This window comes from Humulus lupulus, chromosome 2, assembly GCF_963169125.1.
Source record: "Humulus lupulus chromosome 2, drHumLupu1.1, whole genome shotgun sequence".
NCBI lineage: Eukaryota > Viridiplantae > Streptophyta > Magnoliopsida > Rosales > Cannabaceae > Humulus > Humulus lupulus.
In genome coordinates, this window is record NC_084794.1 from 293,998,941 (window position 1) to 294,016,902 (window position 17,962).

Here is a 17,962-nt window from a genome sequence, read left to right on the forward strand (position 1 = left end):
AAACCGTTTTCAATTTTACCTTTTTTTTTTTTTTTTCTGTTCATAGACACGATTCATGTTGTGTCGTGTCGGGTTTGAATCGAACCGACTCATTTTATTATTATTGCTAAAAAAAAGTAAGAATGGGAAATTGAATCCCTCAACTCTTCTTTAACAATCAATGAACTAACCATTAATTTAAATATATTTATTTGTTTAAAGAGTTTATACTCTTTTGAATTCTGTATTTTTCCTCATTACTAGATTAGATCATGTATTTTGTATAATTAATTTTAGAACCTTGTGTTTTATAAAAAAGTTAATAAATTTAATTATTTAATAATTTTTTATTTATTAGTTAATTAAATAAAAAAAACTATTAAAATAATATTTAAGTGGACTTTACATAATATTTAATTGTATGGTTGTATGTAATTTGAGAGTGTATCTATGGGATCTCTACTCTTCTAACTAAGCATGTATTATTAGTCAATTCTTGAAAGTGTTGTATTCCATGGTTCTAAAAGCAGGGTCACTACTCATGACCTCTCTCTTTTTCTTGAGAAATTTGTATATGAGATATTTAAATGGCAATAAATTGGTCCTTGAATTATAAAATATAGTAATTAAGTCTTTAAACTTTTTAACCTGTAGCAATTAAGTTATTGTTTATGATCTTTTAACTAATTATGTTTATAGAAAAGATTACCAAACTAGAAAAATGGACATCTTTAGTTTGATATGGAGAAGTTGTTAATTTTTAACTTTAATTTTTATTGTTTGTTAAAATAAAATTGGACTTAATTGCTACTTTTAATAAGTTCATAATCTTAAGGATTGGTTGGTATGCATGATTTTGGAAGCACAAATAGGAATTTGAATATTTTTTCATGTTTGTTATTGTGAACTGTACTCTAAGAAATTTACTTTTTCTGATTTTGGGTTCAAGTGAAATCCACTAGTTTTTAGATGCACAAGAATGTGAAATACTCTAAAATTATTATTATTTTTATATAAAAAAAATCTTAAACCAATCATTTTTTTAGTTAATGACTTGTTTTATTTTTAAAACTTATAATATAAAAACAAAAATATGCACAAACTATAAAATCATAAATAATGTTTCTTTATCTAAAGAAATTGATAGGTAAAATATTTATATCATTAGTTTAGTTGGAAATAACAAATGAAATATTATTACAAATAAAATAAAGGTATTATTATGTTTTTTAAAATTATACTTTATTATAGTATTTAATAACTATATTTTTTAATTTTGTTAAAATTTATTTCATGAGTAAAATTGTTTATAAATTATAATTTAGGAGAAATTTTGGTAATTTTTCTTTTCATTGCCATTTGTTAGCTATGATTATATTAAAAATTTATTCTTATATTTTAATTTTATAAAAATATAAAAAAATTGACTAATTCATATACACAGGCAAACACAAAAACAATTTTCCTAAGAATCATATATAAGATTCTAGTCCACAACAAAACATTCAAATCATCAATTTTAATTTTTCTAGTAATATGAAAATTGTAAATTCATATTACCAAACATATCGATGTTCTTTGATAACACTTAAAAAAATAGTTTTTTATTTAATTAATTACAAATTTGACAACTCAACATAAAATGTGTTTGGTAACTCTATTTTTATTTTTTTAAATTTTAATTAAAATTCATTAAATTTTGAAAAAAGAATTTTTCCACTTTCAAAATTTTTTAAAAGAGTTTTCGACCTTTCCTTTCTTTTTTTTATTCTTTTCTTCAAATTAACACATCGTATTGTTAAACAAAAAATATAAATAAAATTTATATTTTTTATTTTTAAAAACAAAATAATTACTGAACATATTTTTAATTTTTTAAAATAAAGAAATAAAATAAAATTATATTTTCATTTTTATTTTTATGTTTAAATTATTCAAAAACAAAATTTTTACCAAACACAACCATCATTAATGCCTATATTTTACAATTTTGTCTAATTTCTAAATAATTTTGGCTAATTTGCTAAACCAAGTATAGTTAAAAACCCTTTATTTATTTTCCTTCTACCAAACACAACCTTAAACCCGAGCTAAAGCCATTTCCTGCAAGTCTGCCCTACTATATTCGCCGTTGGACCATTTCATTTCTTCCGCCGCCTGAATCCGTTTCTCTATCCATAGCTTCTTCTTCTTCATCATCCGAAACGCTCGAGCTGAAGACGGAGACCGCCATGGGCGACGTCTCAAACTCCGAAACGAGCTCCGGCGATCGCAAGGCTGCGAAGCTACCGATCCCAGGACGCCGAAACATTCTCATCACCAGTGCCTTGCCCTACGTCAACAACGTTCCTCATCTCGGCAATATTATTGGCTGTAATATGCTTTTCCTACTCATGCACACCACCTGTTTGTCTACTTGACTAAATAGAGGTTTTCTATTGTTTCTTTGTTTTGGTAATGTGTTTGGGTGGCAGGTGTGCTGAGTGCCGACGTTTTTGCGCGATACTGCCGTTTAAGAGATTATAATGCTATTTACATCTGTGGAACCGATGAGTACGGTACTGCCACTGAGACTAAAGCCCTGGAAGAGAAGTGTAGCCCCAAAGAGATTTGCGACAAGTAATGTTTTCTACTTACTTTGAAACCCCTACTTAAAATTTAATTTTTCATTGTGCGTTCTTAGTGGGAATTGGGAATTATGAGGAATGCTGCTTGTTATGATTGTAAATTTAAATTCTTATTATATATTTATGGAATTTTCATAGGTATCATGCGATTCATAGAGATGTTTATAAGTGGTTTAATATAAGCTTTGATGAGTTTGGACGAACATCGACCCCTCAGCAGACTGAGGTTTGCCAAGCAATCTTCAAAAAATTGTTGGAGAACAATTGGTTGTCTGAGAACACAATACAGCAGGTGAAGACTAATTGTGGATTGACCCTTATGTTTTATATGTTTAAATCAAGTTATCCCAGCTGGTAATTTTGTGATTGTTTTGTTTGTTAACGGGTATGTGTGGTAATGGGTATCTATTGTGTTGTTAGAGCTGCAATGTTGACTTGATTTTCTGCTATGCTTCAGCCTTATTGTGACACTTGCAAAAAATTCTTGGCCGACCGACTTGTGGAGGGTACCTGCCCAACACCAGGGTGTGATTATGATTCTGCTCGAGGAGATCAATGTGAAAAGTGTGGGAAGCTTTTGAATCCTACAGAACTGAAAAATCCTAGGTGCAAGGTATATAATTGATTTCATTTTGGTGAACTTGCTTGGGCTATCTTAGTTTGTATACTTTTAAGGCATCAATGGGCTAGAAATTCCTTTAACTGTCATTTTTGATTGACTGTGAGGTGATTGGAAAAAAAAAGTGCTTCACCATGCCAGTGTGCCAATGCTGTTTTTGTTCTTAATTTATTGTTTTTTTTTAAAGACTACTATTAATATAAGATTTTGTCCTTTGGTAAAAGGTCTCTATTAGTTATAGGGTTGTTCAGTTTCTCATTTTTCTTTCTTACAAGCAGGTTTGTGGGACTACTCCTCACATTCGTGATACAAACCATCTATTTCTTGAACTCCCTTTGCTGAAAGATAAACTGGAGGAATATATTAATGAAATGTCTGTGGCTGGGTCTTGGAGCCAAAACGCCATTCAAGCAACAAATGCTTGGCTTAAAGAAGGGCTTAAACAGCGATGCATTACTAGGGATCTGAAGTGGGGAGTTCCAGTTCCCCATGATAACTTCAAGGAGAAGGTTATAATTTGTTCCAAATTGTGCTAAACTTGTGCTACTTGGTCTACTCCATATCACTTCAAATGGTTTAATATATTTATCAAGTTTGTCAACATGACATTGACAGGTCTTTTATGTCTGGTTTGATGCACCTATTGGATATGTCTCAATTACTTCATGCTATACATCTGATTGGGAGAAGTGGTGGAAGAATCCGGAAAATGTTGAATTATATCAGTTCATGGGCAAGGATAACGTGCCATTCCACACAGTAAGTGTTAAATATTGAAACTCGTGTAGGTGCTTTATTTTATCTTTTAACTGTTCTTTCTCCTTTTGGATCCTTCCCATGTATTCAATGTAAAAGTAGATGTTCATTTATACAATGTTTCCTTTCAATATGGAAACATGTGTGCTCCTATGGATATTAAATGCAAAAGGAGATTTGGCTTTTTAAGCTATACCAGTCATATATTTACATTCCAACTATCATCTTAAAAGTATGGCTTTTTTTTTGCATGTTTTTGAATATAAACTCTTTTAACAATAAATAAATACATTCTTATTGCAGGTGATGTTTCCTTCTACACTTCTTGGAACTGGCGAAGATTGGACTATGATGAAAACAATTAGTGTAACTGAATACTTGAATTATGAATCAGGTCAGTAACTATCCGGCATTATAGCAATCACAATGTATATGGATGGATGTTTGAATTTTATATTTTTCTTTTCTAAAAGCATGGTGTTTTCTCAAACATTCCTTCAGAAGTGTGTTTTCTGATTCATTTATACTGCAAAATTATTGGCCATCTTGAATTAGGTTACCTGATTCTGTAATTTTACAGGGAAGTTTTCTAAGAGTAAAGGCATAGGAGTTTTTGGTAATGATGCAAAAGATACAAACATTCCTGTGGAAGTGTGGAGATATTACTTGCTTACTAATCGGCCTGAGGTAATCCTGCTAATGCACACTTAATTTGATTCTTTATATGATAGATTAACTCACACCTCTTTCCTTTTATGCCGTAATAATTCATATTTGCTTGTTAAACTAGGTTTCAGACACATTATTTACATGGGCAGATTTGCAAGCAAAACTGAATAGTGAATTGCTGAATAATTTGGGCAACTTCATAAATAGGGTCTTGAGTTTTATTGCTAAACCTGCAGGTCAGTTGATATTTGGTTTCTAGAGGCATTTGTTATTCTTACAATTTGTTTTTGATGAAACTTTGGTATGTGAACTATCTTATCAAAAATTGAGTTGTGGTTGGGAAAATCAAAACCAAGTGCTGAAATTCATACCTTCAGCTCTTATTCTTTACTTCTGTACAATATGGTGATTTTCTTCTTGTCGTTATAATTTATCAGTACTTGCTCTTGATGTTGTTAATAGTTATATTATATTCTTATTTAAATGGGCTTGTTCAATCTCTGCCAAATAAATTTGTAAAACTAACAGCCATTTTAAGATAGCATATTTTTATCCTCTTGTTGTTATAACCGATCGGGGGAGCCTAATTTTGAAAAAAAAAAAAAAAAAGTTTGCTTTATTCCACCAACAAAATGAATTTGAAAAATATTGGCCAAATTATAATTGCATATTTTTCTATTATTCTTATTGAATTGCCTTCGAATTTGTGGAAAATGGTTTTGCATATAATGGAAAATTACTTTTTTGTTTTTATAATGTAAAACTAAATCCACGGAGCTCATAACAATATCAATTTTTGCTGTCTTTTCTTTTATGTTCTCTTTTGAGCATTTTGTTTTGGGCCAAATAGAACTTGATAATTCCCTTGTGCAGGTCAAGGATATGACTCCATTTTACCCGATATTCCACATGATGTATCTGATCCCTTGACTGAGAAATTAGCTGATAAAGTTGGTAAATATGTGGAACAATATGTTGAAGCAATGGAGAAGGTAATTGACGTACCAAGTAGTACTTTATATGTAACTCCAAGCTTTTTTTCTTTTCCTATCTCTTGCATTGGCATAAATCCTGTTTTCATATGCACAGGTCAAACTAAAGCAAGGTCTAAAGACTGCAATGAGTATTTCTAGCGAGGGAAATGCATATCTGCAAGTAAGCATGGGAGATTTGTTATAATTTGGTCGACACCTGTGTATTTTCTGTATACATTCAATATATGTCACTTGCCTGAAATTGGCAATGCCCTGAATTTAATATATTACTCGTTGCATTAAGATGTTCCTTTAATCAAATTTTTTATTGCAGGAAAGCCAATTCTGGAAGCTATACAAGGAGGATCAACCTCGCTGCTCTATTGTTATGAAAACTTCAGTGGGGCTAGTACATATTCTTGCATGTCTCTTAGAACCTTTTATGCCGTCTTTCTCTCGGGAGGTAATACATTTCCATGCAGCCTGTTCTTATTAAGTTCCAAATTTGCTATGTTATGCAGCATGTGCTGACTATTTCTCTTTTCTTTTTGATGGTACGAAGGTATTCAAGCAGCTGAATTTGGAACCCGAACAACTTTCACTTTCTGATGAAAAAGGAGATATTGATAGGGCAAGAAAACCTTGGGATATTGTACCTTCTGGTCACAAAATTGGAAAACCAGAGCCGTTGTTTAAGGAATTGGTATGTTAAGCACCTCTGTTACTCCCCAGTAAACTTAGTCAAACTAAGTTTTAATTTGATCTAAAGAATTGATGTAGTAATTGAAAGTCAATACTTACAAGGACTTTAGGTTGGCTACTCAAAAATTAAGCTACTGAATAGGGTTCACGAAGACGTTTAAGAATATCACCTGAAAATGTATTTTAATTATATTTTTCACTCGATCTCCTCATGTGATGAAACCTATTGTTGACAGAAAGATGAAGAAGTAGAATCTTTCAGGCAGAGGTTTGCAGGAAGTCAAGCAGATAGAGTTGAGAGGGCAGAAGCTGAGGCGGCGAAGGTAGCCCAGCAATTGAAGAAGACCAAACTTACAGGTTACAGTTAATTTTAAATGTCATTTCATCAACTGTATAGTAACTCATGTACTTAGTAGAGTGATGAATGAGTTATTAATAGTTTCTTTGTAACAGAGAATGCTGGAAAGAAACAAAAGTCAGCGAAACCTGCAACTGAAGCAGAAATTACTATTTCTAGACTTGATATTCGTGTTGGTGTGATTACTAAAGCTCAAAAGCACCCGGATGCCGATTCTCTATACGTAGAAGAGATTGATGTTGGTGAAGGACAGCCGAGAACTGTTGTTAGCGGACTTGTCAAGTTTATACCTCTAGAGGAAATGCAGGTATTTTAGTGGTCTTTCATCGATAATGATATAATTTATAAATTAATTTAACTTTTCAATTCTAGAAAGCATTTATCATCTATAGTTGATTGATTCACTTAAAATTTATTTGGCAGAATCGGAAGGTCTGCGTTCTTTGCAACCTAAAGCCTGCAAACATGCGGGGTATTAAGTCACAAGCAATGGTTCTTGCTGCTAACAACAGTGACCACACCAAGGTAAGCATTACATGATTCTTTCTTGATACTTGATCTTATGATTTCCTTTATTCATTTTTAGGATGAAGTTTCTCACTTCAGGAGGGAAATTTTATTAACATAAATTATGTAGCAAACGTTGTAATAAAAGAAACAAACTTATCAAAATATATAAATAAATAAGTACATAATAATAATAATAGCTAATAATGAATGAGATGTCAACTAAATTCTTCACTGGGTTCATAATGGGGGAATTAACGTTTCCATGTGAATACATACATATCTATATTACTTTTAACTTGAAAAAACTAATTTATCCATGAGAAATTAAAATTTCTTGAAAAGTTGAATTTTTATTGTTTTATACATCTTTCATTTGGTATGGTCTTCATGAAAAAATTCTGAGCAGCTGTTTCAGTCCTTTGGGTCTTTCAGCACGGCACATTAATCTGTATAGTTGGCTATGAAAAGTAATTGTTTTCGACTCATAATTTTCATTATTTCTAAGCTTGTCACTACACATGTCCATGATTTTCCGAGCTGGCTTGAACACCATATTCAAAAACATCTATTTTTGTTTCAACATGTTACAAAGTGTGTCGAAAAAGATTGCTTATTGCTTTTCTACTCAGATTAAAGTTTGTCAGCATCTATCATTTTTTTCAAGACATAATAAGATAGTGTGCATTATTGAAACAAACCAGCTGACGAACAAACTCGACTGCTGTAATTGCTGAATTAATTTTCTCAATGTCTGCTTTAATTTCAGGTGGAATTGGTTGAGCCTCCCAAATCTGCTCAAGCTGGAGAGAGAGTTACATTCCCGGGATTCGAAGGGCAGCCTGATGACGTGTTGAACCCGAAGAAGAAAGTGTGGGAGACATTGCAAGTGGATTTGCACACAAACACAGATCTAGTTGCTTGCTACAAGGATATTCCGTTGACCACATCGGCCGGTGTCTGCACAGTATCAACCATTTCCGAAGGATCAATTAAGTAAGTGGAGCTAGTGAGAAAAAGATTGGACGAGGATGGTTCTGGTGAACTTGAGATTTTGATTGTTACCTCTAATTGTATGCTACTGTATTACATTTATACTTGTGGTTGTGATATTCTTTGTGTAAGATACTAGTTTTTAATGACGATAAACATTGTTTTTAGCCTGCAAAAGTGGGTGTAACATTGTGATTGTTGCTTAGAAAACTAGTCATTGTATTAAAACTACTATTCTTCAATGCCATGAAAATGTCTCAGACGACAGATATACAGAATATCGTATTTGTTTAAACAACACATTTTTTTGTTTATACCATTTTTGACTTGCGAATTTAAATGGTAATGTGGGAATGAGAATTTAAAGGGATTATACTTTTTTGGACTTTGTGTTTTTTTTCATTAACTGTTTGGACCTTATGTTTTGACAAATTACTTTTTGAACTCTATGTTTTGTAAAATGGTTAAAATAGAACCTTAAACTCAATTTTGATAAAGAAAAAATTGAATATAACAACATAGTTTTTAAGCAGAATGATTTTATTTTTGTTCTGAATTGTTAGTTTGGTAAATTATTTGTGATTTTAGTTGATAAAACAATGACCAAAATCAGGTTTATAGTTCTATTTTAACCATTTTACAAAACAAATGGTCCAAAAAGTAATTTGTCAAAACACACGGTCTAAACAAGTAATGGGAAAAAATACAGAGTTAAAAATGGATAAACCTGAATTTAAATTATTTGTTTGGTTCAAATTTTAATATGGTAAAGTTAATAATGTGTGAACTACACATGTATTTTAAATTTTAAGGATAAAGTGAATTATTTTGTACATAAAAGTTTAATATTACCTTTATCCCAAGTCTTTTTACAACTTTCAAGACAACTCAATATTCAAAACAAACACTTCATTAGTATTTTTGTTACTTTACTTGTTTATCTTGTGTTTTAATAAATTAATTTTTTTAACTATGTACTTTGTAAAATGATTCAAATAGACTACTAAATTCAATTTTGATGAATAAAAAATTAAATATAACAATACAGATGTTAGATAAAACGATTTGAGTTTTTATTCTGAATTGTTAGTTTGATGATTATTTGTAATTTTAGTTCAAATATTTTTTATCGAAATCGAATTTAGTAATTTATTTGAATGATTTTACAAAACACAATATAAAAAAAAAATTATATCTTTTTAGACCTTGTGTTTTGCCCCATTACTTATTTGGACTTTGTGTTTTGATAAATTATTTTTTGGACCTTATATTTTGTAAAATAGTTAAAATAGAACCCTAAATTCAATTTTGATGAAAAAAAAAATTTGAATATAACAATACAGTTTTTAAGCCGAATGATTTTATTTTTGTTCTGAATTGTTAGTTTAATAAATTATTTGTGATTTTAGTTGAGAAAACATTGACCAAAATCGGGTTTAAGGTTCTATTTTAACCATTTTACAAAACATAAGGTCCAAAAAATAATTTGTCAAAATACAGGGTCCAAACAAGTAATGAGACAAAATACATAGTCCAAAAATATATAATCCCAAAAAATGATTATCAAAACATAGGATAATATTTTTTTTAACATGGCAGTTTTTCATTTCAGCACATAGTTTTTATTTATTAGTTAAAGCCAGTGTTTTTTTTATTATTCTTTTTAAAAGCAGCAAAAAAAAATATTAATATTAAAGTTTTCTTACAACTAAACAGCTTAGAAAACAATTTTATTATAAGATTTGGATAAGGCAATATTTACTAAGAGTTAAAAAAACAAAAATAATTGAAACAATAGAAGGGACTGTTTTTTTAGTATTATGATCCCTCTTCAAATTGAATAAAGACCATCCATCTCAAAATTATAAGTATATAATCTGTCCCGCCACTTGAAAATTTTGATAAATCATATTATTAATGTTGTATGAAAATGTTTATTTAAATAAATAAATGAGAGTAAATTATATAGAGAGCTGATTTGTCAAAATATGGGTGGTGGAACAGAGCAAACATGTAATTTGGAGAGAGAATATTTTTATTCCTTAAAATTACAGTCCTAAAGCAAAGAATCTCATAAGATTACAACAAGGTTGTTTTCCTAGTCAATCAAAATCATTGACTTTTTACTAATTCAGAAATGAAAAAGAAAGAAAAATTATATAAAACAATGGCAGCCAATCTAACAAGAATGCAGACCTTTGGTAATAATACTGAACACATGGATTTGAGGGCCAAGATCACTGTGGTGACACATCTTTTAGTTCACCACTTTGGTCGTCGATTGGGACCTTTTCAATATCAGGGAGAGTTCTTAAAACCTGTTTAGCCATAAAACAATGTATTCAATGATATTTTTAGTGACAGCATTCTTATTTAAGTGAAATAATAATTTATTTTAAGAGTAATTGGTGAAAGTTACTTATTTTTTAAAGTCATTTCGTACTATGACCTAGTTTTGATAATTTTTTTGGGTTTATACTTTTTTAGACACTGTGTTTTGACTCATTACCTGTTTGAACCCTGTGTTTTGACAAATTATTTTTTGGACCTTGTATTTTATAAAATGGTTCAGATAGGCCCCTGAACCTGATTTTCATGAACAAGAAATTGAATATAACAACACAGTTCTTAAGCAGAATGACTGTATTATTATTCTGAATTATTTGTGATTTTAGTTCAAAAAACTTTGATCAAAATCAGATTTAGGGATCTATTTGAACTATTTAAGAAAACACAGGGTTCAAAAAATAATTTTTTAAAACACAGGTCCAAACAGGTAATAGCCAAAACACAGAGTCTAAAAAGACATAAACTTATTTTTTTGCAAAATATATTCTGGAGTGTCAGAGACCATTTTGCAAAAAATGATCAAAACTAGACTAAAATACAAAATAACTTCAAAAAATTGCCAAGGGACACTTTATTTAAAGAATTTGAAGGTGTTGATTACCTCATATAAATACCATGAGGCAAAAGCATCAGTGGCAGCATACTGCAACTGGTCCTTTGATAAAACATCAGTCTCCCAATTTCCAAGCTGAATTTTCCTGGGCTTAAGGAGCTGCAATAATGCAAGAACCTCATTAAAAGCTCATAGAGATTCTTTCCTACAAGAGTAACTCAAATGGGATTTAAGTTATGTTATTCTTTTGATTGGAAAAGAAGAAAGAGAGAAAGTCCATTACTTAACATTCAAGCTTAGAGTAATACTTGAGCAAAAAAAATCATAATGTATATTTAAAACCATGTTGAAAATGAAAAGTAAAGATTAATGGTACATTATATTTAAGCTACCCTCTACACATCTATTTGCAAGACTTCAAGAGCATAGATATAGAACCCAATTGCGGCTAGAAATTGTTCTAAGGGTTTATACATTTTTAGACCCTGTGTTTTGATAAATTATTTTTTGGACTGTGTTTTGTAAAATTGTTCAAATAGACCACTAAACCTGATTTTGATGAATAAGAAATTGAATATAACATCAATGTTATTAGACAGAATGACTGTATTTTTATTTTGAGTTGTTAGTTTGATGAATTATTTGTGATTTTAGTTAAAAAAACTTTGATCAAAATCGGATTTAGGGATCTATTTGAACTATTTTAGAAAGCACAGGGTCCAAAAAGTAGTTTGTCAAAACACGGGATCCAAACAGTTAATTATGCAAAATACAAGGTCTAAAAATGCATAAACACTTGTTCCAAAGCAACTAAGTTATGACTAATGTCAAAGACTTTTGAGATAAAATGTATTAAATGTGCAGAAACTGGTTTGTTATGATTGGCGTGGTTCAAGCTATTAAATATTGTTCACTGGAACAATCAAAGTTTCCAGAAAGTAAAAATATAAATAATTGTGGGAGTGTGTACATGATGACAACAAAATTAGAGTCAGGGAACAGCAAAATAAACACCTGTTTGGAGATGAGATTCTCAGTTAAAGAGGCAAGACTCCACTTTTGTGAATCTCCGCCGATCTTCTGTTTAGCTAGATAGGAAAGTTCTTCCACTGCTTGGATAGATACATCATAGTCCTTTGAAATCTTAACAGAATCATTGCCAATGCCAACTCCAACCTGGGCATGGATAAAGAGGGTTATCACAATTCTATAAATCATAATTGCTTTTCTTCCAAAACTAAAATTTCATATATCTGCATTACTTAAGATCCAATGCTGCAGCTCTTGTAGCTTTAGTTACATACCTTTGAAAACATGGAATTCTCAAGAAGTAACCGCAGACTTTTAGGTATTCCAGAATGGAAGATGTGCATCACATAACAAAGACTATTGTCCAAACATATCTGCATAACCGCAGCCCTCCCAGGTGGAACACCTGCACTTTTTAGTTTCCTTACATCAAAATCTACCAATTAAGTTTGACTGATGCATCTTTTAGCAAAGGGAAAACCCTCATAAATTCATAGGGAAAAATGAGATCAAGGATTATATTGAGTTCTTAAAGCAGCAGTACTTTTAACTGAAATTAAAAAACCCCATTAACCATATCTCTTTAGCTAAAAGCTTAACCAAGTTAATTGCGCAATCATAACTAACTCAAATGGAAAGAACAGTGAGCATGCAGATTTTATATGCTTAAATCTAATCATTTTCTCCAAGTGATCAGACTCTCTCCAATGTGGTTTGTCATTTGAATCCTTGTACAAGTCTACCTAGTAATAGGCTAGAGTTTCCCATCTCCCATAGATTCAGAGAGAAAAAGAAAGTAAATAACAAAATATATATATATATCCTTTCCCAAGCCTGGAAACTGAGAAGAAACAGAGAGCTCATGAATAATAAATGAAAAGAAAAATAAGTGAAATAGCTTATTGCTAATGCATACAGAGTTCGAAATCAGTTGGTGATGATGAATCATTAGGCATTATGTTATGGCAGATTATTGCTTTTACAAAAGGCTGCATTGCTAAGAAAATAAATCAATGAAGAGAAGAGCCAAACCAACCTTTTCTAAATGAGGCTCTCCACTCAATGTCAAACCCAATTGCAACCTGACCCACTTCTTTTTTCTTTGCTTCAACAATTTTTAGAACCTCCATTGAAGCTCTCTCCACATCAACTTCAGTCCTGCTATATTTGATTGGACCCAAAAACTTCATCACAGGGTATCTGAATCTCATCTTTGCCTTTGCTGGTTCAAAGGAAATAAATCAACTGATTATGAGGTTTTATTTTGTTCTAAAACAACTCGAATCAAGTGACACAACAAATTAACCCCAAATTCTTTCTTTTCTCGGCATCCAAACAGTAAATGCAGCAAGATACGAAAGAAAAAAGGAAAAGGGTCAAGAGGAGAAACCTTGACAAGGCGAGAGAGAGGAGCCAGGAAGCTGGAGAGCGAGAATGGAGTTGGGCAATCGGCGATGGTGCTGGCCCTGCTGAGTGCCTACTCGAGGCCTTTTGGAGGCGGATTGGAAAGCAGCGTCGATGGCTTCGAGGTCTTCTAAGGTAAAGGGTTGGTCGTCGTCCCAGTCCGATGGACTGCCATTGTTGGGTTCTTCTCGGGAATTAGAACACTCCATTGTAGCTCATTTTGGAGAGGGAATTATGAGTTTGGCCTTGGCGGGGAAACCACAAGGTGAAGGTAAAGGTAATGCATGCATTTATGATTACAAATTTATTTGGGAAATTTCAAATTCTATAATGCATAATAAATATTTTAAAATAAAGCCATCCTTTGAAATTCTACCTAAAATAACATTGTCATTTTCCTCTCAATTTTCTGTTCTCTCTCTTCTCTCTTCGTTCATTCTCTCTCGCCTTATGACACCACCAACCACAGCAGCGACACCACCACCAACACCAGAAAAACATCCATAACTCCAGCCACCTTGTAGAAATAAGCACAATATACACAAAGAAACATACATTTTGATGATTCTTTTAGTAGAAATTTATGGGTAATTAATTGTTTCTAAAATATAATGATGTTTCTTTCACTTAAGACACTAAATACTGCATTTCGAACAGATCTGGACATAATTTTTAGGTTTTTTTTTGTGATTTTTTTTTAAATCTAAAACTCTGAAATTTGCAGAAAATCGACATTGCTCGATGCCAGCTGGTTGGGGCCTTCAAAATTATGATTTTTCATGAAAAAACGATTTTGCTCGATGGTGCTCGATGCAATTCTTGTAATAGACATAATTTTTCACTCGGGTGTCCGTTTGAGGTAGTTTTTTTTTATTTTTAATTTTGGGTATTTTTCAAGATCTACACGTTTTTCATTATAATATGCACATTTTTGAAGTGTAACACTTGAAAAAAATACAAAAATGCAAACATACCTCATGTTTAAGACACCTTTTAGTATGTTTTCAAGTTTTAAACTTCTCAAGTGTGCATATGAGCATGTCAAACATGTGGATCTTGAAAAAATACCCAAAATAAATAAAAAAAATCACCCCAAATGAACACTCGAGTGAAAAATTATGTCTCTTGATAGAATTGTATCGAGCACCATCGAGCCACCATCAAGCAAAGTCGTTTCTTCATGAATAATCTTGATTTTGAAGGCCCCATCGAGCTGGCATCAAGCACTATCGAGCAACCATTCGCTGGGGCCTTCAAAATCATGATTTTTATGTAAAAACGACTTTGCTTGATAGTTGTTCGATTGTGGCTCGATGGTGTTCGATGATGCTTGATGATGCTCGATGTGATTCTTGCAAGAGACATACTTTTTCACTCAGGCGTTGTTTGGGGTGATTTTTTTTTTTTGTATTTTTTCAAGATCTACAAGTTTGACATGCTTATATGCACAGTTGGGGAGTTTAAAATTTGAAAACATACCAAAAAATTTCTTAAACATGAGGTATGTTTGCACTTTTGTATTTTTTACAAGTGTTACACTTCACAAATGTGCATATGAGCATGTCAAACGTGTAGATATTGAAAAAAAAAATCACCCCAAAATGATGCCCAAGTGAAAAATTATGTCTTTTACAATAATTGCATCAAGCACCATCGAGTAAAGTCATTATTTCATGAAAAATCATGATTTTGAAGGCTCCATTGAGCACCATCGAACAATGTCGATTTTCTGCAGATTTCAAAGTTTCAGATCTGAAAAAAAAATTGCAAAAAAAACCCAAAAAGCATGCCCAGATCTATTCGAAATACAATATTTAATGTGGTGGTTGTATTGGTGGTGTCGTGAGGTGAGAGATAGTGAACTAAGAGAGAGAGAGAGAGGGAAGAGAGAAGAGAAAAGAGATAAATAAGAAGTGAAAAGTGAGGGAGGAAATGGTAATGATATTTTGGGTAAAATACCAAAAAGTAGCATTATTTTGAAATATTTAATATGTCTAGCATTTTTTTTAAATAGTAGTCTTTATCAAGCATGCAAATTGAAATTTCTCATTTATTTTAGGTTTATACCATTTTAGTTTCAATATTTCATGATATTTTTATATTTTTGGATCATGTATTTTGTAAAATGATTCCTCAAATCCAAATTTGGTCAAAACATTTTTGCCCTTTAGCTTTATTTATAGGGTCTTTACTTGATAAATGTATAGATCTATAATAGACATCAAGCTTATATTTAAAAATATTTTGACTGAATACGAATTTAGGGATGATTTTTAACCATTTACAAAATATAGGATCCAAAAATATATTTTTTTAAAACAAAAGGTCCATCGTGAAATTAAGTGAAAATACGAGTACCCAAAATGGTATTGACCCATTATTTTATATCTTAGTAAGAACTAAAATAAATATAAATATAAATTAATAATAAGCAAAATAGTACATTAAAAATTAATTTATATTAGAATAGATTGCATTTTTTTATATCAAGCACTCTCACTAACTTCTCTACTAGTAGAAATTGGAAACACAACGTGGAATGCCTACCTCGTCCCCGTCCCTACTCTCCATCCTCACCTTGTTTAATTTTCGACGAGATGATGACGCATAATCCCTTTAAGGTTGGACTGAGGAGAGACCAATTTATGTTAAAATATAAAAATATAATATAATTAATGTAACGCCCCAACTCCAGGGACCGCTACAGTGCACATTGCAAACAGTGCTAAACTCGCTAATCGAGTCGTTTAGCCATAAACGTGTAACTAAGTAAGATTAGCAGTTTATGGGTTAAAAACTTTGGTTAAGATGTAACGTTTCACTAGAACGTTTACTGTATACATTGGGATCCCAAAAATATAATTTCAGAGTTTATTACAAAAGGTTATTTACATCAAGCCGATCTAGGCGGCAAAACAGGGTTCAGCCCTAGTTCCACTTTCAAACCTCGCCCAAGTATTGGTCGAGCAGCTGCATATGTACACGTCATCACCTAAGCTCTCCAACTCAAGGATGGTCCAGCTTCCTTTTTGTCTTTACCTGCACCACAAAGCACCCGTGAGCCGAAGCCCAGCAAGAAAACTCATATGCTCATAAATGGTCATATCATGATTTCAAATCATGTCTGGCATGCCTAGCATTCATAGCTCTATTCAGCATGCAAATGTATTCAAACAGATGCTGGGGTATCCAGGATAAGAAATCCTGGCCTTCTGATTGGAGGACTATCAAGTCAATCCTAATCAGATGAGTGACTGCCAAACAAGTCACTAACCAAATGGAAGAGTGGCTGCTAGGTAAGCCACTAGCCTTCAAGCGCTTATAATATTCATCAAATGAGTGTCGCAACACTTGAGGTTCCGATAAACCACGCTGAGTGACCGACAAGCGAGTCACTAATTCAAATGGAAGGGTGGTTGTTGGGTAAGCCTCTAGTCTTCAATAGGTTCTGGTAACCATACTGAGTGACTGCCATGCAAGTCACTAATTCAAATGGAAGGGTGGCTGTTGGGTAAGCCTCTTGCCTTCAACAGGTTCTGGTAAACCATACTGAGTGACTGACAAGCATGTCACTAATTCAAATGGAAGGGTGACTGTTGAGTAAGCCACTAGCCTCCAAGCGCTTATTTCATTCATCGACCATCGGGGTCGGTCTGGCATTAATGCTCTTTGAGTCATTCAATGCTGATAGTCAAATAGACCTCATCTTTGATGGCTTGCGTGATACACACTAAGACCATTCTGACTAATGAGTTAGTACAACGTGACTAGTGCCCAGTACCACTGCCGAACCTGACTAATGAGTCACAGCTTCACAGTTGATACTAACACCTTTGCCAATTCTGACTAATTAGTCAGTACCATGCACAAGTAAGCAATGCTATCAATGTGTAACATATGCCAATTATCCAAGGACAGGGCATTCAACATGCTTACTAAACAGTTGCTAGCATAATTATGATCATGCACAAACTCAGAGACTCAAGCTCTGACCAATCTCATATTCATCATTCATGGCATGCCCTAATCACATGTTTCTTGTGCATCACATGCATCACATTTAATCATCCAGCATGCCTTGACAATAATCATATGCAAATGGGCAAGATTGCCAAGCATTCGTTATGCTATCAATGTTTACATTTAAACATTCAACATGCATCAATCATAACCATGCTTGTCACATATGGGGTGCAGTTTTCTTACCTTTGGTCCAAGCACATGTTACCAACAAATGAGCCACAAGCACGATCCTGATCCAAGCCTCTAGTGTAAACCTAGTCACAACCACAAATGGTGATCCAATGAGTTCAAGTTCTAAAACCAACCCTTGAACTAACACTTAGCCTCCAAGACATCAATCCTCACTAATCCGGGTAGTAGGAATGATCCCGAGGCCCAAAACCATGTTTCCGGGGTCAAAACGAGCAAACGGGGTGAAAA

At 32.4% G+C, this 17,962-nt stretch overlaps 2 protein-coding genes across 2 annotated transcripts; one reads left to right on the plus strand and one right to left on the minus strand.

Moving 5' to 3' along the window:
• The first annotated feature begins 2,054 nt into the window (after positions 1–2,054).
• On the plus strand, positions 2,055–8,462 carry LOC133819865 (probable methionine--tRNA ligase). Its single transcript, XM_062253239.1, has 17 exons — positions 2,055–2,352; positions 2,454–2,598; positions 2,745–2,898; positions 3,064–3,219; positions 3,504–3,734; positions 3,841–3,984; positions 4,285–4,375; positions 4,562–4,668; positions 4,772–4,886; positions 5,524–5,642; positions 5,740–5,805; positions 5,959–6,087; positions 6,187–6,327; positions 6,563–6,683; positions 6,780–6,991; positions 7,108–7,209; positions 7,961–8,462. Exons 1-17 carry the CDS (start codon positions 2,211–2,213, stop codon positions 8,189–8,191), a joined length of 2,406 nt encoding a protein of 801 aa, XP_062109223.1. The 5' UTR covers positions 2,055–2,210; the 3' UTR covers positions 8,192–8,462.
• A 1,715-nt stretch (positions 8,463–10,177) lies between these two features.
• LOC133819866 (3'-5' exonuclease) lies at positions 10,178–13,828 on the minus strand. The gene is made up of 6 exons (XM_062253240.1): positions 13,506–13,828; positions 13,152–13,337; positions 12,391–12,521; positions 12,101–12,262; positions 11,135–11,245; positions 10,178–10,502 (listed from the first exon to the last, which is right to left on the minus strand). The coding sequence occupies exons 1-6, from the start codon at positions 13,726–13,728 to the stop codon at positions 10,422–10,424; spliced, it is 894 nt and encodes a 297-aa protein (XP_062109224.1). The 5' UTR covers positions 13,729–13,828; the 3' UTR covers positions 10,178–10,421.
• Positions 13,829–17,962: the final 4,134 nt, after the last annotated feature.